Source organism: Solanum stenotomum, chromosome 9 (genome assembly GCF_019186545.1).
Source record: "Solanum stenotomum isolate F172 chromosome 9, ASM1918654v1, whole genome shotgun sequence".
In the NCBI taxonomy this organism is placed as follows: Eukaryota; Viridiplantae; Streptophyta; class Magnoliopsida; order Solanales; family Solanaceae; genus Solanum; species Solanum stenotomum.
Window position 1 is genome coordinate 9,903,196 of NC_064290.1, and position 26,434 is coordinate 9,929,629.

The 26,434-nt window shown below is 33.6% G+C and overlaps 4 protein-coding genes across 8 annotated transcripts; 2 read left to right on the plus strand and 2 right to left on the minus strand.

Annotated features, from left to right (window-relative positions):
- The first annotated feature begins 1,612 nt into the window (after positions 1-1,612).
- On the plus strand, positions 1,613-6,467 carry LOC125877825 (thymidylate kinase). Of its 4 annotated transcripts, XM_049559093.1 has the most exons (7): positions 1,674-1,756; positions 2,006-2,062; positions 2,397-2,813; positions 5,063-5,174; positions 5,252-5,311; positions 5,629-5,733; positions 6,086-6,467. In XM_049559093.1, exons 3-7 carry the CDS (start codon positions 2,560-2,562, stop codon positions 6,200-6,202), a joined length of 648 nt encoding a protein of 215 aa, XP_049415050.1. In that variant the 5' UTR covers positions 1,674-1,756; positions 2,006-2,062; positions 2,397-2,559; the 3' UTR covers positions 6,203-6,467. The 4 variants fall into 4 exon arrangements, with proteins under 4 accessions (XP_049415047.1, XP_049415048.1, XP_049415049.1 ...); XM_049559090.1 differs by lacking the exon at positions 2,006-2,062 and having other exon boundaries at positions 1,613-1,756; XM_049559091.1 differs by lacking the exon at positions 2,006-2,062 and having other exon boundaries at positions 1,641-1,756; positions 2,436-2,813.
- Positions 6,468-8,129: 1,662 nt separating this feature from the next.
- On the minus strand, positions 8,130-11,035 carry LOC125876690 (BTB/POZ domain-containing protein At5g48130). Its single transcript, XM_049557918.1, has 4 exons — positions 10,905-11,035; positions 10,360-10,429; positions 9,076-10,254; positions 8,130-8,932 (listed from the first exon to the last, which is right to left on the minus strand). The coding sequence occupies exons 1-4, from the start codon at positions 11,000-11,002 to the stop codon at positions 8,216-8,218; spliced, it is 2,064 nt and encodes a 687-aa protein (XP_049413875.1). The 5' UTR covers positions 11,003-11,035; the 3' UTR covers positions 8,130-8,215.
- Positions 11,036-14,538: 3,503 nt separating this feature from the next.
- On the minus strand, positions 14,539-21,557 carry LOC125876325 (probable serine/threonine-protein kinase WNK11). Of its 2 annotated transcripts, none has more exons than XM_049557481.1 (4): positions 21,437-21,557; positions 20,619-21,130; positions 19,106-19,881; positions 14,539-14,557 (listed from the first exon to the last, which is right to left on the minus strand). In XM_049557481.1, the coding sequence occupies exons 2-3, from the start codon at positions 21,120-21,122 to the stop codon at positions 19,513-19,515; spliced, it is 873 nt and encodes a 290-aa protein (XP_049413438.1). In that variant the 5' UTR covers positions 21,123-21,130; positions 21,437-21,557; the 3' UTR covers positions 14,539-14,557; positions 19,106-19,512. The 2 variants fall into 2 exon arrangements, with proteins under 2 accessions (XP_049413438.1, XP_049413439.1); XM_049557482.1 differs by having other exon boundaries at positions 20,619-21,133; positions 21,437-21,497.
- Positions 17,926-18,984, plus strand: LOC125877254 (uncharacterized mitochondrial protein AtMg00810-like). Its single transcript, XM_049558602.1, has one exon. It carries the CDS (start codon positions 17,926-17,928, stop codon positions 18,550-18,552), a length of 627 nt encoding a protein of 208 aa, XP_049414559.1. The 3' UTR covers positions 18,553-18,984.
- Positions 21,558-26,434: the final 4,877 nt, after the last annotated feature.

Consider the following 26,434-nt stretch of genomic DNA (forward strand, 5'->3'; position numbering starts at 1 on the left):
AGAATAAATAAGTATCTATTGCTAAGAAGGTGTCACCCCACATTTTCTATTTTAGCTTTATTATTACATATAGATAGAAACTTTAAGATGAAGAATGATCCAAAAATTTTAAAAATAACAAATCAATTATGTAAAAATACATGTGTAATTCTTATAAAGTTATAATAACTAATTTCTTCAAATAAATAATTAAATGAAAGAAAAAAAAGTAATTAAGAAAATAATATAAATAACACTAATTATGAGATTAATAGCATTGATGAGGAAAGGAACTAAATATGATCATCTTTTTAAATTCTTTTTTAAGAAAATATATATAAACTTTAATTAAAGATAAATAAGAAAAAAAACTTTAATTAAAGATACAAAAAATCAAGACAAAATAAAAGAAGAAAGAAATTAGAAGAATAATGAGGTTGAAAGAAATAATATCTAATTTTCTCTCTTTTCAAATCACAAAATAAATTTTTGCTTGTTCTCCTCCTAATTTGATACGAATTTCATAAATAGAATGATTTTTTCTCCAAATAATTTTTCTTACCCTTTGAAACACTAATCAGCCTTCTTATAAATTTCTCAACCACAATGAATTCTCTCCTTGTAGGTACCACATAAATTAAAACAGAAACCGTAACATATATTGGACCCCGTGCTGGCACGGGGTTCCATATCTAGTATATATATATATAAAAGAGAACATGGGAATATTTACATGCTATAATCACAATCAGTATTCACTATCAAAGTTATTTTTAAAAACTCATCTACCTTTTTTTTTTTTGCAAATGTAACTAAAGTTTAAAAGTGTCCACTTCTATATTGCAAATCCATTCTTTCTTTTGCATCTTTTTTCTATTTAAAAAAAAAAATATGAATGCGAAATAAATATTGTATGTATACATTTCTTGAAATTGAGATAATATTATATGATGAAATCTATGCTATAAAAAAGATTAAATAGTGCATTGATTGAATGTTGAGTTATTTATCTAGAAAATTAGAGATCAATTCTCACTTAATATATATACAATTCTAACTAGTATGATGTTGTCTTGTACTATTTTAAATTTTTGACAAATATTTTTAAGTTCAGATTTTTAATAGTTTAAACTTTAGATCAATACTTTAAAATTGGCAAGTAACTGTTCAAGCTTCAAACTGTTGATATGAAGTTTAATTACTTGCCTTTATAGAGTTAAAAAAAGTATAAATTATAGGAAAGTACTAAATAACATTCTATTCCTTTTAGTTTTCTATTTACCAAAAATCTCTTAAAAATGATGTTTGCGGGATATATAGTGTTGTGCACCGGATACATTAGGTTTGATACATTCCACATAGCGGGATACATAGCGTTGTGCACGGGATACATAGCGTTGTGCACGGGATACATAGCGTTGTGCACAAGATACATAGCGTTTGATACATTTCACATAGCGAGATACATAGCGTTGTGCACGGGATACATGCGGTAAAATAAAGGATTTTTGAAATAAGTAGGGATAAATGGATATTAAGGTAAGTAAATGAGTGTAGTTAAGTAATTTGTCCTAAAAAAAAACCTCTCAATTCCTCAAGCCACAGGTTAGTAAATGGTTATGTTTTAAATAGAAACTTCATAAGTGGTTATTTATGCAAATAACCCGAAGAACCCTAAAAGGCGCCAAATAAAAAAATGGTACTTTTCAAAAGAGGCGCGGAAAATAGGTTTTTAGGTATTCAGTGATATGAGCAATTTCGCACTCACCACAACACTGTAAGTTTCCCTTTACTGAAATTTGTGTATTTGGTTGTTGATCGATTCATTTGAATTTTGTTCGATTACGAAGAAATAGTGAATCTCTTTGTAAAAGATGAAAATTTGTTTGATTTATTGATAAATTTATTATTGTACTGTGTGTATTTCAGATTTTTCGCCAAGTTTATGCAGAATTTCTTAGTAGCAAAGCTCAAGAATTATACATAGGTTTTGCGTTCCCTTGATATGGGTGTTTCATACTGTCAGGGGCAGATCTAGGGAAGGGAGGGTGTTTAGCTGAATTCCTCGACGAAAAATTATATTGTGAGTATAAGGTTAATTTTTTTTATTTTTAGGTAGGTATATATATTTTGAATCCCTCGAACAGGTTGAGTTAGTGGTTTAGGGGTTCAAAATTCACTTTGGGGTTTCCAAGTTTTAATTTTTATAACCCTGATGTAAATATTTATGTGCATATTATGCTTGATAAAATATCAATGAGTGGATGATCAATAGGATAAGAGTCTTTTCTGTGAGGTGCATTATATGAGTATATGTTTGGAGTTTAGTTTGTGAGAATAAGTTAAATGGGGATTAACTTGTAAAGTTTGTTCTATATGTCATGTAGATCTAATGTGTTCTGTGTTAAATATTTTAGGCGAAGGACTTTAAAAGTGGAGGAAACTTTGTTTTCCAGCAGAAGCTTTGTACCAAAGACAATTTCGACTTTTCCTAGAAAATTTGGAACTTGGGCAGCTTTGTTTTCATTGAAGTCTAGCTTGGATTTGAAGTTACGTTTTAAGCCTTCAAGACTTATTCATATGGAGAATAAAGAGAGCAGCAGCTCCAGAGGTGCTTTAATTGTGTTAGAAGGGCTGGATCGTTGTGGGAAGACATCGCAATCTGGCAGACTGTACAAGTATTTGGATGAGCAGGGACATTCAGTTGAGTCGTGGAGATTTCCTGACAGAAATACAGGCGTTGGGCAAATGATTTCTTCTTATCTTGCTAACAAATCACAGTTGGATGACCATGCAATCCATCTTCTCTTCAGTGCAAATCGTTGGGAGAAGAGGTTTGTTCAATTCACACAGCCTTACTTGCATTGCCCATATGTAGTGTGTAAATTGTAATGCTCAATGTGTCTGATACACAGAGATTACCTGTCAGAGTTCAGTACTTGGTCATGTCCCCAGTCAACAGGGGCACACCCACCACCCACGTAGGGCCATGTGGGTGCTCGAGCACATACTGCTGTCGAGCCTGACTATATATATACATAAAGATAGTTGTTACTGAATAACAAACAAAAGAGATCAGTGAGCACCCTGGAAAATAAAATCTCAGTGGATGTTTTGGTTTTATGGTGGGTCAAAGAGTTGTAAAATCCTACTTGCCCCATGATCAATTCTCGCCTCAACCATATTTTTCTCATCTAGCTGATGCTTATTTTACCTTTCTTGTTTGTGTATGTACTTTCCTCCTTTCTCTCTAAATTGCAACTTTCCAAAACTGAAGAACTTCATCTTCTCCATGGCAAAAAGGAACTCCTTTTGTCTCCTTTGTTACAGCTCTTTCTTTCATGAAGGAGATTTAGCCCTTTTGTTAAGTTCCACAGTTTGTTTAATTTCCAAAAGTAATCCCCCTTCTGTTTTCTTGAATGGCTTCTGATACTAAAAGCTCAATCAAATATAGTATAAAGAATAAACTCTCCGTTGTAGAATTTTTACTCACAAATTTTGTAAATAAATCAAACTATTCAATTTATGTTCAGTCTAGGGCTAGTCTATTGCACAAAATTTTTATTTTGGAAATAAATTTAGTGTGAGCAATGCTGCTATTATTCATAGTTGGCCAAGAAGAATTGAATATATAGAATGATCTTTTTTATTTTTTTTTATAATTTAGTATTAATTATAATTTTTACCATCAATTTTCAAATAGTTCTACACTTAAATTTGATGATTTTAACGATGCAGTGGAGTACCCATGACTTTGCTATCTACCACCGTCTGTCAAAAATCCTTAGGCATGACATTTGTCACTATCCTTTCCATATCTAGGTATATGTGGAGATGGAATTGGTTAGCTTATTAATCAAATCAATCAAATGGTTAGTCAGTAGTCATATATCCTCCTAATTTGATATGCTGACTATCTATCTGAACTGATGGTTTAAATGCTGGGACTTTTTTTGATTAAAAAATGAACGCTGGGACTTTCTTTGAATAACTGAGGAATCCCTGATATGTTGCTCGTGAGCCGCCAACTGCCAGTCTTGCAACAGAGGGCCAGTGGCACACGGTTCAATAGTCTGTGGATAATGGCCCCATTTCTCTATCCTTTTCCATTTAATATCACGCTTTTGTCTGCGGTAGTGTTCTAATCCATGACGTGCACTTAACCCTCCTATCACGAGTTCTGCTTTACCACTAGACCAAAACCAGGGGCATGCTTGGACTTCTTTATGCTATTGGAAGTACTTTTCTCACTTAATCTAGCTGTATTTCCTTATAATTGTTTACAAGCACTAGATGGATAAATTGAAAACCAAGAGAACTTGGCAGGAATACATTGACGAAGACCAGCTTTTGCTAATTATTCACATTTTCTCTCCCGCTACTTTCAAATTGATAAAAAAGACTTTGCCTTTGTGGACCAGAAAATGAAAATAACCTTGTATAATGGATGTAAAAGGAATTAAGTGGTATAGACTCCCTACTCTTACCAGGTTAAAGAACTTTTGAACAGTTGTCTGCCTATGATTGTCATTTGCCTGGAATATATGAAGACCATTTAGCTCGTCAATCTGAATAGCAGAAAGCTTAAAAAATTGTGGTCTTCAATTTAGAGCAGTATTTTATAAAAAAAGTTTAAAGAGCTTGTTAGGCTGTGCAAATGCTTTTTCTCCCCCCTCAGTTAATTCAACATTTGTCTTTCAGGTACCATGCTTGAAAGTTCTCACCAAAATGAATAATCAAATGTTTATATGCATGCTTTACTAATTTTCTATTCCCTTTGTAGTTTGTTCTCAAGCAAAGGCATTGATGAAAATAGAAAAGTTTTTGGCAATAGTTGAATTCCCAGTAGTTTGTTCTCAAGCAAAGGCATTGATGAAAATAGAAAAGTTCCTGGCAATAGTTGAATTCCCACTTTTGAAATACCATTTTTATTTAACTGAAAAGTTTTACCTATATTTTTTCATTCTAGGTCGGATAGTGTATCTGAAAATATGCAGTGAGTTGGCTCATGATCATTGTAGAACTTAACATGCGTTTAGCCTGGTGTGCCCGTAACTTATTAATTTCTGTTGAGAAACTGCAGATCATTAATGGAGGAGAAGCTGAAGAGTGGAACTACTCTCATCGTTGACCGCTATTCTTATTCTGGGGTGGCATTTTCCTCTGCCAAGGGACTTGATATTGAATGGTGTAAGGTAAAATCATGTCTTACTTCATTGATGTTGCAATTTCAAAATCTCCTAGCAAGTTTAACACTGATCTTTTACTGCAGGCTCCAGAAATAGGGTTGTTAGCTCCAGATCTGGTTGTATATCTCGACATATCACCAGAGGTATTTTTTTTCCTTCTTTTTCACCTGTATTAAGTTAAGAGAGATATCGTCAATGCAATTTTCTAATTTGAAGCCTGTCTTTGGGATATATGTGGATTTCTTGAGCAATCTACTCTGTTATTGAGGATCAGCTGTTCCCTTTTTACTTGTCTTTCCATATTATGCAGGTTTAAAACCAGTCTTACCTTTTAGAATTTATTCTCCTATCGCTTGTCTTGTTAACTAATCCTTTTCAGCTATATTTTTGAATTTGAAAGATATGCTCCCATTGTTGTTATCATGACTGTTTATTAATGATTCAATTCTATGATAACTAGAAAGCTGCTGAAAGAGGAGGTTATGGAGATGAAAGATATGAACAACTTGAGTTTCAGAAAAAGGTGGCTGGATCTTATTTGTCTCTTTGTGATTCCTCGTGGAAGGTGACTTGTTTTCCATTTGTCGACGGAAATAGAAATGTCTGTTTAAGTAAATATAGCAACTAGTCTGATAACCTACTAGTTGTAGAATACCGTCATTTGGTTTTTGACTCAGCAGTACTTTCCGAGTTAGTTGGGATGTTTTTGATATTTAATTGGCATGTCTATGGTGACTAAGCAGAAACATAATCTGACATTGACTAAACACTACTGATCAAATTCCGATTTGATCTTCTTTATACACATAAATTCACTTTTTTTTCATGAATCAAATAACAGGCTGATCAGTTTTTTTTTATCCAAAGCCTTGGTGATAGCTTTGCCTTGTTGATGTTGTTTCCTTGATTTATTGCAGGTTATTGATGCAACCCTTTCGATTGAAGATGTAGAGAAGAAGCTCAGAGAAGTTGTACTTGACTGTATGATGACGTGCCACAAAGGGAAACCATTGTCTCAGTTATGGCCATGTTAGGTCTAGTGAATGTCCGCATGAATGATATGTATACCTTCTTTATTACACTGTATTATTTTGATGTATTTTTGCTATATTTAATCTTATAAATGATATCCTAGGAAGTGTGGAGTGCTTCATGTTCATAGATCCCTGTTATGTTCATGCTGCAATACCAGTGTTTTTGGTGATTATCTGAAATTCTATTTTGGCGAGTGGCGAAAAAGAAAGGATGCAAATGTTTATGTAAAAGATGATTGTACTACAAACCATTATATTAACAGAATTAAGAATCTTTTCTCCTTGGTAATTAGAGAAAGGAAAACAAAAGAACTGTTTCCAAGTTTTTCCTTTTTGGGTCCGAGTAGAATGAGCTGGAAGAAATTAAGGAAAATGAAATCAATTTTCTTCTTACAGCAACATACCCATTGTAATCCCACAAAAGTGGCATATGGGTAGGGGTGGTGTGTACACATCCTTACTCCTTACCTTGTGAAGCTAGATAGGTTGTTTATGATAGAGCTTGTTGAAGAAGAAACATAGTCTTTTTTCTTTTTCAAATTTATTTTCCACGTCCTCAGTGTAAAACTGAAATTCAAAACCTAACTCCATCTTATGAATACAAGACTTGCGGGGAGAGTTGAGTGTTGGAATAACACAGACCAAATTGAGCAGAACAGATATTGCTTATTGACTGATTCATATAGTGGCTCCAATTTGTTTAGGATTGAAGTAGATTTGTTGATGTTGTAGCTGCTTTTGGTTTCTAGAGTTGTTCGCTTGATCCACATTAGCATACTTTATTTAGAGCAGTACTAATAATCTAGGATCTTATGAATTTGACAAAGCCAAACACAACTTACAGAATAATTTTTCATGATCTGATATATGAAGCAGATTCTTGGTCATTGTTAATTTGTATGTTAAAAGTAATCCCTCAGCTGTCTTTTGGTACTTAATTTTCTCGTCTTTTTGCACTGTGTAAGCAGAAACATGTTGATGATTAAGTCAAATGAAGATACTAGCTACACTGTGATGCAGTGGTGATTTTATTAGAGAGGGTTGTGCTTGGATGCAAGAAAATGGATTATACTGATGAAACACTTGATCAATTTCATGCTCCTGTATGTACATATAGGACCTCCCTTGCGCTTTTAGGACTTCTATACCTTATCTGGCTTTTCTTGTGATATTTAAACCAATAATTAATCAAATAAAAAACATACTTGAGTCTTGCATTTGTTTCACTTTTCTGATTGATATATAGATTATAGAGGCTTAACTTATTATTGGACGCTTTTCTTTTCAGTGATTTTACCTCTATATTGTCTTTTTCAAACTGCATTTATGTGATACATGAGCCAAGAGTCTTTTGGAAACAGCCTCTCTATCTCCACGAGGTAGGGGTAAGCTAGGTACTCTCCCCAGACCCCACCTGTGGGAATACACAGGGTATGTAGTTGTTGACTTGTAGTTTTTCCTTTTCAGTGAAAGACTTATAGGCTCCTCACAGTTTCTAAATGTGTATATAAAACCGTCTTGTTATGACAAACTCTTATTCTTAGCAAAAGCATCACAAAATATCTGGACTAAGTATTCCTGTTCCCTTGCATTCTTGATCAGTGAGGTGATTGAGTTGCTACTTCCAATTCTTATCTGAAGTGTTTCGAGGGTCAAAGACATCCTTTATTGGTTAGTTGTTTATTTGCTTGAATGTAATTATGGCCATAGTCAGCCACTGCTCTCTGAGATGTGAGTCCAATGCAGAAGTGGAAAAGAGGCTCCTTTTGTGGAACAAAATATGTCATTCTGTGATATATCTAAGCAAATGTAGGGCATTGTAAAAACAGTTTGGCTATTGCATATGTTCAACAAAGTACAACAGCTTATGATTCATTATAATAATATCAACGTCCACTGACATGTTCTTATTTGATTCCCTTGCTATTTACATGAACTTTCTTACATCAAAATTTGGTAAAATAATATACTCTCTCATATTTTGTGGTCCTTGATCAGCAATGTAGTTGTAGTTTAAAAGTTCAATATCTTTGGCCTAAGGCCATTTCCACCTTGCTTTTTTCTTGATTTTCCTCTGCCAAACAAAGTTATCCTCCGGAAAATCTTAAGTAACCTAGTAGCATATCGTTTTTGGGAAGAAAAATTCACAGAACCAATGCAACTAGTTACTTGTCCAATGCTCTTCTTGGTTGGTGTTCTTCCCTCTAGACCATATGGTTTCAAGCTTTGAAAATCTGCGGAAACTGGTTCAACTTTCTTGGAGATGGTTTCTGTTTGCTTAGATATGTGCTGCAGTTGAAGCGTTTTCTTCAAGGACATCAATTCTTCTTCAAGGTTTTGGATTCTGAAGCTCGTGGATTCATATTCCTTCCTTGAGAATTCGGACCTTTGCACTGCTGAATCTTTTAACAAGAAGCTTAGTGTTTTGCTGCCTCCTTCACTTCCCCCCAAACATGGACTCTCAACCAAATTCTGGCTTTTGGAATTTGGATATATTGTACTTGAGAGGCTTCCAGAGTATTCTCCACATTGAGCATATCGGAACGAGTCTGAACATTCTTTAAAAGCTTGCTGTGTGTTTAGTTGCTGAACAAACAGCGCCTGGACAATAAGTCTCAACGGCATCAATTCATTTTGAACTGCTTCAATGCACACTTCTTGCGAAAGTTTCTGGCAATTGAGGTATTTGCACACCAATCCTTTCTCTTCTTGTGACATATCTGGATGTGCCTGGATAAAATGGAAATTTTATCTTTATTGAGGAAAGAAATTTCAACAGTATATCGACAGCCCTATGCATTCACTTTAGAGGTGTGAGTTGATTGAATTATACAGAAATGTGCCTTTAAATTTATATTATGTAGAAAACTTACCATGAGAAAAGTGCTTAAAGCTCTATAGAAATGATTGTGCGTTTGCCTGCTGGACATTGGAACAGTTTCAATGAGCTCTAAGAATCTTTTCGAACTCCATTGTGGATCAGTGGCTATCTTGGTTAGATATACATCCCAAAGTTCAGCGACGATGTAGTTTCTTGGTGAAGGTGTATGAGTTAACTCCATGTTGAAGGACACATATTTTGAAAATATGCTCTTCATTACTGATAACTCAATGCAGGAAGAAATGGAGTCATTGCTGCTATCCGGAAGGAGGAAATCTTCCATTCGAGCCAAGTATAGTAGGGACGCAATCTGATCTTGCAACTTTTCCCTACTTTCACTTGTTAAATCAAGTTGAAGTGATCTTGAAAGCAAAGAGAAATAAAATCCAACGGGGATTACTTTACTCGCTTTCTCTCCCATAGGGAGCAAATCAAGAATCCCTTGAAGAATCTTGGAAACCTTTTCATTAGTATCATCAGCGTCATCATCCTCAACGTCATTGTCAGCTTTTCCATCCTTCCTAGCGTCCAGCCAATACTGGTGAGTTTTTCTAGAAAGTACCCATTTGTTTGCATAGAAAAGAACTATGGGGCTGACATATTTTTCCTTCATCCCTTGTCTTCTCAGAGATGATATTATCCTCTTGAAGAATGGAAATGGCAGAGCGATGAGATCTTTAATCCACAAATCTTGGCTGAGAATAGCCTTAACTGTCTCATTACTCCAAGGCTGACTAGCTAAGGCGTCTAATGTAACAACTGGATGGTCTCTTCTCCTTTCAGGATCAAGAATTTCCATGCAGGCCATGAAGGCAAGTGACTCGATGCAACGGCTAACAATCAGCAGCTCCTCAGCCAAAGGAAGCAACATTTGGCATTTTTGGAGTACTATCAGAGTATCATCCCAGCTTTGCAGCACAACCTGGTTCAAATATATGTCGAAACGCTCACAAAGATTGCCAGAGATGTACTCTTCTGTCATTTCAAGGTACTCTGCTGCACATCTTAGCGCTGCAACGTTGAAAGGGTCGACTAACGTGGAGGATCCATATATGAAGAGTGCCATCATTTCAAAAGTCTCTGCTCCTCCAGGGAATATTCTTGGTAATTCAACCTCATTTGATTCATTCAGTTGTCTTCTGAAGTATCCGCTTTTCGAGAACAAGGGGTGCTGCAACATCAAAAACCAAGAAAGTGAGCTAATTGATAATATCATAATAGTGAAAAATGGTGCTTAACTGGAGAGCTCCATGCTAGTTGAGTTGGGAGATCTCACCTTATGCAAGTTAAAGGTTCTATCAGCTATCCGAACTCGAATTGTGACAGGTAAACCAGTTTCTTGACTCCTGAAAGAACATTTCTTGATAAGTAAAAACAACATAGCTAGTGAAATCTCACAATGCAAGTGGAGTCTGGTGAGGATGCAGTGTCTTACCCCTACTGTATAAGGGTAGAGATACCGTTTCTGATAAGTAAAGCATATCAAACAAGCACTACTAGAAATAAAGTTTTTTCCCACCGTGAATTAGTGGGAAATTTGTGCTATTAAGGACAATTTTCCCAGTCATTTTCCACCAAACCAACTCACTAGGAAATACATGGTGGAAACAGATTCGTACTGAAATAGTGGGAAACTTTCTAATTTCTTCTTTTCTCATCGGTTCAATCAAAATATCTGTGGAAATAAACACTGTACATTTTTTAGTGGGAAATTAGTGAATTTTACTAGTGAAGTAGGATTTCTTGATTAGTTTAAGTTAAAACAATACAAAAAAAAACATAATTAAAAAGTTGAAATGTGGAATTAAACATAGTTGTTACCATGAAAGGATCTTGATTTTAAGCAAGGCACCAACATTAGGAGATGAAAGTGGACTATAAAGAATTGAAGAGTCTTTTGGACTTGAAGAAGTACCCATGCATTCAGCCAATAATAAGACTTGTGGGTTGTAAGGAAGTTTTTAATGAGAGATGGAGTTAATGTGCATGAAATTTATCTAGTCAAATATGAAACATTTGTTTCTGAAAGGAAGCATAAATGTTGGAAAATCCAGCTCAAACTTCAAAAATATAGTACTAATAAAATGGTAGAGTGCTTCTAGAATCCAGAAATCCTGTGAAGTGAACAATCAGTGTGGAAATTATAACATAAAAAAGGTCAGCACCCAAGGGTAGCTAGCCTATTTGATCAATGATGTAGCTAGATAGAGCTGGAGCCAGGATTTGAAGCTTATGAGTTTTGAAATCTCAAGTTATTGAATTCTAAATTAATAATTTGTACATATTTAAGGACTTTGAAGGACAAATACAGAATTTGAATCTAAATTGTTAGAGTTTTGCCGACACTCAAGTGGGTCATTGACACTTATGCCCTTATTTTGTTGTGTTGGCAGTTAACTCATGCCCTTCATAATATCTCAAGTTATGCTCCGCATGACTCTTTTAAAGAAGTTAGAGCCAAAAATTAAAGACTAGATCATCTTAAGGGCAAAAATTAAAGACCAGTCCATTTTAAAGACAATTCATGTAATTTCAACCGCTCTAGCTTTTGCCCTTGGTAGAGAAGCATGATATTTCAGGTTCAAATTTCAGCTAGATAAAAAAAATATAGTATAATTTTTTTTTCATTGGTAAAGCCTTGATGGACAAAGTTATTCCATTTCTCATGCATGTATTTTTGTGAAAGTAGCAAATACCTAATTAAATAATTAAGATATACGTTAGCTGTCTTGAACACCACCGTAACATAAAAAGGTCCATACTTGTTATGATGAGTATAGTAGTTTTTGTTTTGAGTCAAAAGTCACAAGTGGGACTCAAGAAACTCCTAATATTAAGGCTTCAAAGACGTTCGAGAAGTTGAAGTTTGAAAATATAGCAATTTTCTTGGCTTTTGGACTGTATACACACGTGCATGACAATTGAGAAAACTAGCTCCCTCATTGGAAAAATTAAAGCATTGCATTCTCCCATAATCTGAAATAATCGAGTTTGTGAAAAATTCAAAGAATTTATACCTAGAAAAGTAATGTATATATTTATTCTATCCGTCTTAATTTATATAACATAGTATTTGACCATGCATTCAGGCATACAACAATCTTTAAGGTTTTTTTAAAAATAATTTACAAATTTAGCATTCAAGGGTGTGTCCTAGTCGTCAATGAAGTGGTTGAGAACCCTGATGTCTCAGGTTTAAAACTCAGTGGAGATAAAAAAAAACACTAGGTGATCCTTGGTGGACAATGTTACTTGGTAGGTATCTCGTGGAATAAGTCAAGGTGCGTAAAAGCTGGCCTGGGCACCATAGTCATACAAAATTAAATAAAAACAATTTATATATTTAAAAACTACGTAAAAAGTATAATAAGTCATAAGAATTAACAATTTAAAATGTTTGTGAATAAATTGCAGTCATAAATTTTTTTGTTTCACAAAATTTGAACTATATCATATAAAAAATGAAACATAGAGTACATGATATTCAACATTCCCAATGAACTTTCTAAATACTAATTTTAGTACGTAGCTTTTGAAACTCAATGCATGTATACGTACACCTCTCACATTGGAATTTATATATTTTTTATTTTGTAGGCATATATTGACTTTTTTTTCCCTCGGAATTCACTCCTATGGTTATATAGGGAAGGGGAAATAATTGACGAGATTTTGGAGAATCGAACTCTGATCAATAAAGTGAAAATATAAATAGTCAATCAACTGAATATTACTCATTCTTACAAATTGAATTTTGTTCAACATTTTAGAAAAATAAGTCGTCTTTTATTTCATAGTTCTTTCTTATATCGACCCTTATTGTTTCAATTAGTGAAGGATAATTATGTACTCTCAATCTCATGATTGAGGTTATTATCAAATACTTCATCTGTTTCACTTTATTTGATTCATATCAACTTAATGCTCCTCTTAACAAATTATTTATTAGTGATTCATCTTACTAAATTACCATATGCTTTGAAAATCTAAATATGACTATTATATTAGTACTTTATGTAGTTATTTAATACTAATAAATATAGTATTGGATTTTTAAAATTAATTTGTTAAAATGAACAAATAAAAAAAAATCTATTTTTAATACAAGAATCAAGATTTAAGGAGTATGCATTTTTTTTTAAAAAAGACACGTAGTACTAATATTTTTAAGTGAACTCATGGGGGAAATTCAAGTGTATTGGGAAAGACAAAATGTGGAAAATTGAAGCCAAATCACAAATTAAATCAGATTAATTTTTTTTAATTAACTAGTGAAGTACAAAAGAAGTTTAGAGGGTGCTTTTTGTAACATATGATAAGGTGAGCCAACAATAACCAAGACGGCACGGCTTCTAAATTGTAGTAATAAAATTTACTTTAGAATAATTAATTAGGCTTTGCTTTTGTTTCAAGTATATTTACTTTGCTGAACCAACATCTTTTAATCCCAATCACAACTTTATCCCTTTTTTCATTCTTGTGTCCCTCAAAAATCTATTATATGTTGTATATACATGCATACATACACAAGTTTGTCTTTACTTGCATGCTTTTCTTTATTATTATTTTTCGTTGATTTAATAGAGTCAGTAATATATGAGTGACCACTGAGTAATCAATAACTTAAATAAAACTTTTAGAGGTTAATATTTGTGCAGATAGATTCTTGTAATTGAGCTTTCAGAGCTGAGCCAACTGATTCAGTATAATCCTTCTCTCATGAGCAGAGTCACCTTAGGAGAGGGGTAATCCAATGTACATTCTTCACTGAAAAATTATGAGTGTATTTTTAAATTTGCACAGCACAACTGGAAAAAAATAATTTGCACATGCCTTCACCAAATTTCTGGTTCTGTCATTGCCCTCTCTCCTATACTTCGAACTAAGATTTTTCGTCAAACTTAGGTTGAGCAATTCAAGCAAATTAAATTGCCATATTTTATAATAATTTTAACATATATATGAACAAAAGGAAAAATGTTTTGAAGGTAGCTTTGTTTTCTATGCCTCCGATCGGATGAATGGAAGACCAATCGTCCCCAATTTTTACTAGCATAGACAAGTTCTAGATGACGTGTAGACCGCTAGCACATCCCCAAGGGTGATATACAATATAGTCTATAGCTAACATTAAATACGAGCTAAATAACATAAGTGAACTTAAGATTTTAAGTTAATGAATTTAGAATATATATATATATATATATATATAAATAAATGATCAACACACCAATTATTTGTTTCTTTTTTTTTTGTTTCAAGTGTTGCATATAACAACATATAAAATATAAAAAATTTAAAATATGTATTTCAATCCATTGCTATATAACATTAATAAATCGTTGCATAAATGGTTTTTCTATCTATTGCACGCAATAGTTTTTGAATCGGTGACATAAGTCTATTTTCTAGTAGTCCGATATAAAAGTTAGGCATACTGATGAGTTTACATATGATATACATACATGTACACACTGTTGAGCAATTAGTTAAATGTACAGATGTTGATTAGTTAGAAGTTAGTTAGAATATATTAACAAATTGTGAGTCACTGTTAGTCAGTTAGGATCAGTACTTTTCCCTTCTGTATAAATAGATAGCTTGTAACAGATTTCACTCATTCAATATAATTTTTCTCTTTCACTTTCACTGATCTTAACATGGTATCAGAGCAGGGAAGGCGATTTTAGGGATTTATCAGGAATTGAAGATAGTTTGAGAGATTCTGCCAGAATTGTTTCAGAATGGTGAATGAGGATGGATTGACGGGAGTATCTACTGACAGAGCTTCCACAGATCGTGATTATGGAATCAATGGAGGTTTCGTGACAATTGACCACAATCACCCACTGCATTTAAGCTCATCTGATGTACCTGGAGCTCTCTCTGTTGGAATTCAATTGACATGCATGGAGAATTACACATTATGGAGTCGCACAATGAAGATTGCTCTGCTTGGACGTAACAAATTGGGATTCATTGATGGCTCTGTTTTACGAAGTGATTTCGATGGACCTTTGAAAAAAATCTGGGATCGTTGCAATGCGATTGTGATCACCTGGCTTACTTGTAACGTGAGTAAAGACTTGCTCAGTGGTATTCTCTATTCTTCAAGTGCAAATCAGGTATGACTTGATCTCAAGGAACGATTTGACAAAATCAATGGATCTAGGCTTTTCCAATTGCATAGAAACATCTTCACTCTCACACAAGGAACTTTGACTGTGTCTGCTTATTTTACTAAATTGAATAGTTTATGGGATGAGTCTGTTGAACAAATGCAGTATCAGAAATTGTTCCAATTTCTAATGGGGCTGAATGACAATTATTCATAGGCAAGAGGTCACATTCTGATGATGTCCTGCCTTCCTAGTGTAAATCAAGCATATGCGTTAATCATACAGGATGAAAGTAAAAAAGGAATTGCTGGTTCTATTCATGAGGGAATGGAATCTTTAGCTATGTACTCTGGTAGAGCTACTGGGTCACCACAATTCAATAACAACAGGCAGTCATATCCTAGAAGGAATTTTCATTCTTTGTATTGTGATTTCTGCAACATGAAGGGGCATGTTAGAACATATTGTAATAAACTGAAGAAGTGTGATAATTGTAATGCAACTGGTCATGTGAAGGACAATTGCTATTTGCTTATTGGATATCCTGATAACTTCAAGGGTAAGAGGAAAGTCAATACAGTGATGAGAGATTGTACTAACACACAAAGACAGATGCAAAATATGCAGGATCACATGGAATGGAAAGCACACACAGCCATGGGGGAGCAATCACAAAGAGGAGGTCAAGTCACACAAGAGCAATTACTGAAAATGATGAAAAACTCATCACCAACACAACTTAATCAGATCTTCAATGTATTGAATGAGAACAACAAGATAATGGAGAATTCTCAGAAAAGTGCTTGTATGGCAGGTAATCCCACTTCCAATTCCATTTCTTCCTTGAAATGGATTATAGACACTGGGGCTACTGATCATATGATTCATAATCACAATCATTTACATTCTAAGACCATGGTAAGAAGCTTAGGAAAGGTGGAGTTACCTACAGGTGAATCAGCTATAGTGTCTCATATTGGAAGTCTACAGATTAATGAGAATGATTTGATCACAAATGTGTTGTGTATACCAACATTCAAGTTTAATCTCTTGTCTGTCTCTAAACTGACAAAAGAATTGAACTGTAGTATTATTTTTTTTCCTACATACTGTGTGTTTCAGGACCTCTTGTCTGGGAAGGTCAAGGGGATTGGTGATGTAGATGATGAATTGTATGTCCTAAACTGGAATGCAGATCAACAACAGGAAAGGATTCAAACTATGTCTGCAGTTAGAACAAATCATAGAGATCCAACACTTTGGCACAAAAGACTAGGACATGTTCCTATGGGAGTAATTAGGAAAATAAAAGAATTTAGTTGTAGTAGTTTTCACATTGATCAATGTCTTATCTGTCCACAAGCTAGGCAGACTAGAGTCTCATTTCCTGTGAGTCATACTGTAGTAGATGAGATTTTTGACTTGATACATATGGATGTTTAGGGTCCCTATAAGGTGACTACTTACAATGGGATGAAATACTTTCTCACTTTAGTTGATGATAAGTCTAGATGGACATGAACATTCTTACTGGCTTTAAAGTCTGATGTAATTGTTGTTTTGAGACAATTTTTGTTAATGATAAAGAACCAATTTGGGAAATGTGTCAAAGTTTTCAGGTCTGATAATGGAGGTGAATTTTTGAATTCCACTTGTCATGATCTGTTTGTTATGCATGGTATTATTCATCAAAGATCCTGTCCACATACTCCACAACAAAATGGAGTGGTGGAAAGGAAACATAGGCATTTGTTAGAAACTGCAAGGGCTATTAAATTCCAAAGATGTTTGCCTAATAGATTTTGGGGATATTGTGTGGAAGCTGCCACTTATATCATCAACATAATACCTTTGTCTGTGCTTGGAAATAAGTCCCCATATGAGCTTTTCTATCACAAGTCACCTTCTCTAGCTCACATTAGAGTCATTGGTTGCTTGGCATTTGCTACGAATCTTAGAAGGAATGATAAATTTGTTTTCTAAGGCCAAGAAAGCAGTGTTTTTGGGGTATGTTGTAAATAAAAAAGGATATAAACTATTGGATATTGAGTCTAAACTTGTTTTTGTCAGCAGAGATGTTCTATTGCTAATGTAGTAAACTATCAAAACATCTCACCAGCTTATAGAAGTTATGTGACCAAGTTCTCTCAGGAAAGGGAACCACTTTCATATAATGAGGCCCTACGGGATTCTAGATGGATTCAAGCTATGAAAGATGAGATACAAGCACTGGAAAATAATCACATATGGGAGATTGTTGAGTTGCCTGAGGACAAGAGGGCCATAAGATGTAAATGGGTATACAAAATAAAGTATAAGGCTGATGGTGAGGTTGATAGGTTCAAAGCTAGGCTGGTAGCCAAGGGTTACAATCAAAAGGAAGGGCTGGACTATCAAGAGACTTTCTCACTTGTAGTAAAAATGGGAACTGTCAGGGTTGTCATAAATTTGGCTGCTGCACATCATTGGCAAATCCATCAGATGGATGTGTTCAATGCATTTCTTCAAGGAGATTTGAATGAAGAAGTATACATGGAGTTACCTCTGGGTTTTGTTCACCAAGGGGAGAAGGGGATAGTGTGCAAGCTCATCAAGTCACTCTATGGACTTAAACAAGCTAGCAGACAATGAAATATTAAACTAACTACAACTCTGATTCTGGTTTTCAATAGAGTCACTATGACTACTCATTATTCACCAAGCACAAAGGATCGAGTTTAGTAATGGTGTTGATATATGTTGATGACTTGCTTGTTGCAGGGAATGATCACAAGTTGATATTGGAAACAAAAGATATTCTCAAGGACAGGTTCAAGATTAAAGACTTGGGTGAATTGAGATATTTTTTGGGAATCAAATTTGCTAGAAATGAATCAGAGATCCTTATGCATCAAAGAAAATATTGTCTTGAGCTAATCTCAGACATGGGATTGTCTAACTCAAAGACAGTTATAGCCCCTATTGAGCTGAATCAGAAGCTCACAACTACAGAGTTTGACTTACATTTTCCTACTGGTAATGGAGATGATAGGGTGCTGGATGATCCTAGTGTGAATCAGAAGTTGGTAGGAAGGTTGCTTTACCTAACAATAACAAGACCAGACATAGCCTTTGCAGTACAACTCCTAAGCCAATTCATGCATAACCCTAAAACATCTCATATGGAAGCAGCAATGAGTGTAGTAAGATATGTCAAACAAGCACCAGGGATGGGAATACTTATGACAGTCAATACAACTAACCAGTTAATTGCATATTGTGATGCAGATTGGGCTGCATGTCCAAACAACAGGAAATCAATCACTGGTTACATGGTTACATATGAAGGTTCTTTGATCTCATGGAAGTAAAAAAAATAGGATACAATTTCAAGAAGCTCAGCTGAATCTGAGTATAGGAGTTTGGCTTCAACAGTTGCAGAAATTATATGGCTGGTTGGTCTCTTTAAGGAGTTAGGGGTGGAACTAAAGTTGCCAGTGCCTATATATAGTGACAGCAAATCTGCCATACAGATTGCAGCCAATCCAGTTTTCCATGAATGAACCAAACACATAGACATCGACTGTCATTTCATAAAGGAAAAGGTACAACAGGGAATGGTTCAGCCTATGTATCTAAAGACAACAGAACAGCCTGCAGATTTATTCACTAAGGGACTCACTCATCTACAACACACATATTTGCTTACCAAGCTAGGAATGAAGAATGTTTTCCATACTCCTAGCTTGAGGGAGGATGTTGAACAATTAGTTAAATGTACAAGTGTTGATTAGTTAGAAGTTAGTTAGAATAAATTAACAAATTGTGAGTCCTTTTCCCTTCTGTGTAAATAGATAGCTTGTAACAGATTTCACTTATTCAATATAATTTTTCTCTTTCACTTTCACTGATCTTAACACACACCATAAACATATCATATACAACTGAGTGTATATGTAGTGTATACTTCGATCATCTTTGATAAACTAGATGGTTGAATGGTACATATTTGATAACTATCCCTTCACATATGATATACATACATGTACACACATATACATATCATATACAACTGAGTATATATGTAGTGTATACTTCAACCATTTTTCATAAACTAGTTGGTCGAATGGTAAATATTGATAACTATCCCTTCACATATGATATACATACATGTAAACCGACTGTATATGTAGTGTATACTTAAGATCATTTTTGATAAACTAGATGGTCGAATGATACATATTGGTAACTAATCTTTATGATAAACATTAATTGATAACTTAAACTTGAACAACAAAAAATAACTTGTCCATATTTAAACAAATTGCACCTCAACAATTAGCAACATCAGAAAGGAAAGGATCCATTAGCAAGTCAGCAGCAGATGGTCTTGCTCTTGGTTGTCCAATGCATTTTTCAATGAAATCCTTCAACTCTTTATCACTCACTTTATTGAAAGCTTGAGGCTTTACTCCTGATGTAACCTTCCTGTATAATTTGGCTAGGCTTTCACATTCACTATATGGTATTTCCATAGTGGCCATTTCTAGCAAACACATTCCAAATGAGTAAATATCTACTAACTCTGTGTAGTCCTCTTCATATAGTTCTGGTGCCATATACCCTGGTGTCCCTAGCATTGAATGTGCTGCATGACTCTTCCCTACTATTGTAGCCAACCCAAGATCACCTATTTTTACCTGTATAAACATAACAACTATGATAATTAGCGCGTTGCTATGTTACAAGTAGAGGCAAATTCAGGATTTCAAGGTTCTTAGTAGCAAAAGCAATTGTATGTTGGGATTTGAGTTGACAATTTAGTGGTTGTTGAGATTTTAGTGGTTTTGAGGTCCATGAGTACGGGTCAAAGAGAAGGACTAATAGACATCTAGACTGACAAGCTTTTGAAGAAGGGGTGCATGTGATATCTTAAGCGAATCTTACATCAAAATAAGAGAGGAAGGTGAAGATCAGCTTTATAAGGCATATCACAAGTTCATATGATATGCATGCTTTTGGGCTCAATGATGGCATAGCTCCAGGGACAAATCTATGAAGTTTGTTGAGTAAAAACAATGCATGTCTAGGGCTTGAGTTGTGACAAAAATATTGGGTTTGGGTCAACAAAGATGATTCCTATAATACATTACACCAGTCGAGTCCAAATGAATTTCAAAATGAAGATATCTCTGTTTTGTTCCAAACGTGTTGTAGAACGATCTAGAAAGTAGTAATACTAATGATCCTATTTGGTCAAATACCTAGCAACAAACTCGAATATTATCAGAACTCAATATGGATCATCTATGAGTATGTCCTGTTTTTCAAATCTTTTAGGATTGGAACCTCAAATTCTCAATAACTTCAGATAAGAAAAACATTAAGCTAAATGCACATAAACTAAAAACAAATGGAATGATCAAAATTCAATTACCTTTCCAACATTCCCATTGATAAATATGTTGCTGCAATTAAGATCTCTATGAATAACACAAGGATCATGAGTATGCAAATAATCCAACCCCTGCAATATCTGTCTAGACCAATTCTTCAACGCCCTTATAGAAACGCGACGATGCTTCTTCCTATAATCCCTCAAATTACCAGACACACATTCCTCAGTAATGAAATTGAGTATGTTATGTTCCTTATCTCTCCAGAAATGATACAACACAATGATATTATCATTCTTCAAGTTTTTCAACAACGTAATCTCAGAACGAATTTTACTTATAACATAAGGCATGTCAATAAATTTACTCAATCGAATTTGATTCCACGCTACATCTCTTCCTTCTTGTATATCAAATGCTCTGTATACCTTCTTCACAGCACCATGGCCTAGTAACTCCGCGTATCGACCAAATCTCCCTGATGGATCAACTTCAGCAAATAATTCCTTTTCTTCTTCCATTGAATCAGCACTTGCAGATGGCATTTTTAGCTCTACTGAAACAATTTTAAAAAAAAAACAATAAGAACTCGACTCTTCTGTTATTCAATATTCACAATATCATCGTCTTTTTATAGACTAGGCATGATTTCCATGTCCCAAAAGGACTACGATGTAATTTATTCCTTATCCCAATAGGATTAAATTATTACAATTACATAACTTACCATAAATATAATTTAGGTTCCACTATAAAAATAATAATTAAAACATGTATTCCTATCGATGATTGTTCATAGAACTATTAATATCGAGATTCTTCAGACCATATATATGGAAAGTGAAAGAAACTTACTTACCTTTAGCAAGATGAAAAATAGAGAGAGAGTAAATAAATTGGAGGATGAAGGTATTAAGGCAATTGATAAATTATATGCAAAAGCCTTATGTTATATTTATATAATTTATAGAGAAGTTTAATTCAAGTAAAATAAGGATTGGATTATACGTAGGCATGCAAATATTAATTTCTACGTAGTTTCAAAAGTTATCAACTATATTGTCAGCTCATCAATGTCACGTGTGTGTTGCCATTATAATTGGTAAATCATTTATATTTATACTTAGTTTTTTTTTTTTTTTTTAAAAAAATTATCTAAAGAAGAAAATACTTATGTTTTCGAACATTATCAATAACAATTATGGTTCAATCTCAAACCAACTAAGATTGGGTCACTCTGAAAAAAATATTTCTATTTTTAGGTGGTTTTTAATTTTTCCTTAAATTTTATGGTCTGTAATATCTTCCTTTTAACACCTTAAATAATAAATATGCGGACAAAAATACCCCTAATTTTTTATAAAATAAATCATAGTTAAGAATACTTTGGATAACAATTTTTTTTTAAAAAAATAAGTAATAAGGATAAAAATTAAAGACTATCAATTTAAGGGATAAAAATTAAAGATTACGTCAAATTAGGGCAGTCCGTGCAAAAACTTAATTAAGATCAGCTGTATAATTAATTCTTATGATCATATTTCTCTCGTTATTTTGATTCAAAGTGGGTGATTAAGATTGAAGTTTTAGCTTAATGGCGCTGGAAAAATCTGCATTTTCCTCCCTTTTTTTTAATCTACTTTCTATGCATTGAACCAACTTTTCCCAAAAAGTGTGAGAATTTTTTTTTTACTAATATTAAGATTGATTAAATCATCCTTCTAATTATTAGAATGAACAACTTTTCTTTTTAAGAGTAAATTTTTGTTACAAGGTTTGTGAGTTGATGTCCATTTCACTTAGAGGCTTAAAATCTAAACAAACTTCAAATGTACTTTTTAAATTTTATTAGATGTAAATTATTTTTTCTAATATTTTAGATACAAATTATTACTTAATGTTTTTTTTATAAACGATTTCTTCAAATATATATTTTTAATTATTAATTTTAGATAATATTTTAGTAATTCAACTTTGAAAACCATCATTTTACTGAATCAATCATTATATACATTGTTGACATAATTCTATAAGTAATAAGTTGACAAATTCTAAATAATTAAAGATAAGAGTTAAAATTATAGAGTTTGATTCAACAAGTAGATAATTTGGCATACCCCATTTTTAATATGTTTATTGTAATGCTTGAAAATTAAGAAGAAATAAAAAAAGAAGAAGAGAATTTGCAATTCACTTTCTTCAACACTTTGATTCATATTTTAGTAAAAAAAAAACGTACTTAAAGTATCTCAATTTATTGAGTTTTTATCCAAACTATCAGGTATTTACTTTTTTCAATCTGAACTATTACCAACTACTTATTCAAACACATCTGAACCATCAATTATTCTCTTTTCCTACCATAAATAATAAATACCACTATTGTTCATGTAGTAAAAGAAACAATTGATAATTGAGACCATCGATAAATTGGTGATAGTTCAAATAGATGTGCATCTAATAATTAATTCAAAAAATTCAAAAAAAAATTAAAATTCTAATATCCCTCAAATAATTAGTAAAATTCATTGAATATATGCTTACCAAAAAATAAAAAAAATCAAAGTTGCATCAAATTTCTTCAATTTACAATTTTCTATTCAATTTGCAAGTTGGATATTTTTAAAATATTATTTGCAAGTTGGAGAAAAGCTAGGACAAGCATGTGAATATATTGAAAAAGTCAGAAAAGAATTTATGGCTGCTGAATTAAGTCTCAAATATCTTGAAGAAAAAAATATCGAGGTGTTTCCATATAAGATTGCATAACATATCCGTGGCATGAATATTGGTGTCACCATACAACAGAATACAGAGAGCAAAGTAATAATACACTAAAATAGTTCATGTCATGTGCCATCCGTGCCCACAAACACTTCACATTCACTGAATCTCCCAACACAAGAAACCAACAATTAATTGTGTTACCACCTAGCATAATTGGTAAAGTTATTGTGTGATTAGAAGGTCACGAGTTTGAATTATGAAGATAATCGATAAAATTGTTGTTGTGTGACCGGAAGGTCATGAGTTTGAATTGTGAAAATAATCTATTGTAAGAAGACAGGGCAATGCGCTTAGTAGACCAGACTGTCCTTTTACGACCTACCTAGAATTTGGATTCTTTAAGTTCTTAATATTGATCAAATTGTATTTTAAAAACGTAAAAGGATTAACATTGCTCTTAAATTATGTGAAATTGAACAAAAATACCCTTCGTTAATAGTTTGGTCTAAAAATGCCCGACTGTCAGTAATTTGATCCAAAAATGTCTCTGTTGTTACTTAATGGATCAAAATTGCCCCTTCTCCTAATATATGTATTATTTCATTTCTTTTTAAAACGTCATTCTTTTCCTAATAAAAATATTACTTTTAAAGAATTAGCGATGGAGACATTTTTGGACCAAACTATTAATGGTTTAACCATTTTTGGACCAAACTAATGACGACACAACATTTTACACTAAACTATTAATTGATGACATTTGTGTTCAATTTCACATAGTTCAAGACATTTTTTTTTTATCCTTTCCGGTTTTAAAATAATAAGTTCACACCTACTATTTGTTGTGATTTTAATGAATTTTAAAACAAATTTATGTTCCACGTCGAAAATACTGATCCAAATATACCTGGTGATTAAGCATTGCATTGGCCAGATGCAAAATATCATAACATAAGCAGATCCAAGATTTTAAATTTGTAATCATAGAGCTCAATACACCTTTGGATGTGTGTGTGAAATCTACGTTATATAGGACTCCATAATACTCGTCCAACATCAGCTCATTAATTTCACGTCTCAAATTAACCATATTGTCCTATGCATTTAGAATCCGATCTACTTTGAGCTGAAGATAAAGCATTAAACTAATGAAGAAATCTCAGCAAGGAAAAAACTTGTAATAATATCAAATAAGAAATCTCAGCAAGGATATACAATAACATTGACAATCTACTCTTAAAGCAAAGTATCAGTTCAAATGAAGAGATACTCAACACTTTCAAATAAAAAAAAGGGCATATGCCTTTTTGGCACAGGTAAGTCCTGTTCTTTTTAACAACCGCAGCAATCAAGTAAGATAGATGCAGGTACCGAGTAACTTTCTCCATCAAAACTTAAGCATACTAGAAAGACACTTCAATGTTTTAGCAAACATAAATGACCACAAGTCCACACCAGTCTAATCACAGTAGATGTTAGTTTTGTTCAGTCTGTTATATCTATATATTGTGCAGTTGAGATATAGATGGTGTAATTCTTATTTAGTTTATCAAATTCTAAAGAGGAAGTTACAGTGCTCTATTAATGGTCACCAACAACAGTTCACTACAAATGATTCCTCACCTGATCATAGCAACTTCAACCGTCTTAACCTTTCTCTTTTCCACACAAATTCCTCTGTTATAAGAACCCAATACAGGATAGCTCAACTGAAGGCCCTCGTCCTCCACCTCTAACCTTAGAGGTTGGATGTTCAAGTCACCAATGGAGAAAATGAAAAAACTCCACCGTTGATTCCCACACATGGGAGTATAGGTGGGGTGCTTTTTCTTAATTACTACAAGTAAGAGCATCCTAGGTACTAAACTGAACTTATGGGAAAACATGTTAGCAAGCTACCCTCAATTGACATGCTACTTGCAAGAGCAATTCAACTTCAATAAGTGAAGTTTTTGCCACAAGAGTACCATTCCTGAATCGGTGAATCCTATGTATTAGACTAGTCACTAGAGTTTCTTTAATAAATATGTTGCTTTAACTATAAAACTTGTTGTAATACCTGTACTCAACTTCCCCACCTTTCTTAACTCTCAATCTCACATGCATTACCACTTCCTCTCTCACCCAAAAGTTCAGGGGATCGAGGAACCGAGTGGCCTAGAATGGAGTTTTGACTTCTCACCTTTATCTACCACAAGCAGAATTAGTAACAGGGTATCAAACCGAATATTCCTATATCAAATTTTGTTTATTTTACATTGTTTTCATATCTTAATCTACTAGTTTCTTCATTATCCGTAACAACTCCTACTTTGGTTTACCATATGCTCCTTTTTAAGGAACCTAAATACATCAAGGAAAGCGAGCAAAAATGCTCTGATAAAGGAATAATTACCAATGTATTAACAATAGCTGACAACCAGTGAAATCCCAAAAACCCAACAGCAAGAAAGGCGACAGTTCCTCATTAATTTTTTCCATCCAAATCAAAAGAGACCATAGATCTCAGGGGATTAAATATGTTAACCTGCAATTAAGTAAAATTCTTCTGGAAAAAATTGTATGATGGGGTCGGTCCTTTGTACTCCACAAAAGGAAAAGAAAAGAGCTAAAACATGGCAGAACAATGGATTTAAGTCACTGCACCTCGTCAGATAGAAGATGAAAATATAAAGAAATTCCACATCTGCCACAACACTATGCTGCCAATGGCACCATTTACAAACTACCACGACATACTGGAACTAGTGAAGGTATTATATATTACATATAACAATGCCATCAAATATTAAGAAGCTGAAAACACACTAGCGCATATCTGGTTCTCTAACAGAAGACTTCAAAGAAGTCAGAACTACGTTCAACCTGACAAACTGTCACCTTGGCCTTTCCCCTATCTACATGCCACAACAAAACCTGTATTAAACACACTAATACATGACCTTGACCTCAAAGATAAATATCCTCCACGAATCTATCAACTGACTTTCCCACACCCACTAATCTCCCCTTTATAAGTTGCAGACATTCGGTTAGACAACCGCTCAAGGTTAAAATGTGGATATCTACACATGTTTTATGGCATGTTCATGTCGTCTAAAAATGGATTTTTAGTTTCTTCTCTTCCCCC

What these genes read in the sequence shown, in the direction of transcription:
- LOC125877825 (XM_049559090.1), top strand. Translation starts at nt 1,728, where the DNA reads ATGAGCAATTTCGCACTCACCACAACACT. An exon ending in GCAAATCGTTGGGAGAAGAG is followed by an intron (nt 2,814 to 5,062) that starts GTTTGTTCAATT and finishes GAGAAACTGCAG; the next exon opens with ATCATTAATGGAGGAGAAGC. An exon ending in TTGATATTGAATGGTGTAAG is followed by an intron (nt 5,175 to 5,251) that starts GTAAAATCATGT and finishes CTTTTACTGCAG; the next exon opens with GCTCCAGAAATAGGGTTGTT.
- LOC125876690 (XM_049557918.1), bottom strand. Translation starts at nt 11,002, where the DNA reads ATGGGTACTTCTTCAAGTCCAAAAGACTCTTCAATTCTTTATAGTCCA. An exon ending in AAAATCAAGATCCTTTCATG is followed by an intron (nt 10,430 to 10,904) that starts GTAACAACTATG and finishes ATGTTCTTTCAG; the next exon opens with GAGTCAAGAAACTGGTTTAC. An exon ending in CTTTAAGCACTTTTCTCATG is followed by an intron (nt 8,933 to 9,075) that starts GTAAGTTTTCTA and finishes CATTTTATCCAG; the next exon opens with GCACATCCAGATATGTCACA.
- LOC125877254 (XM_049558602.1), top strand. Translation starts at nt 17,926, where the DNA reads ATGGTGTTGATATATGTTGATGACTTGCTTGTTGCAGGGAATGATCAC.
- LOC125876325 (XM_049557481.1), bottom strand. Translation starts at nt 21,122, where the DNA reads ATGCCATCTGCAAGTGCTGATTCAATGGAAGAAGAAAAGGAATTATTT. An exon ending in TCAATGGGAATGTTGGAAAG is followed by an intron (nt 19,882 to 20,618) that starts GTAATTGAATTT and finishes ATGTTTATACAG; the next exon opens with GTAAAAATAGGTGATCTTGG.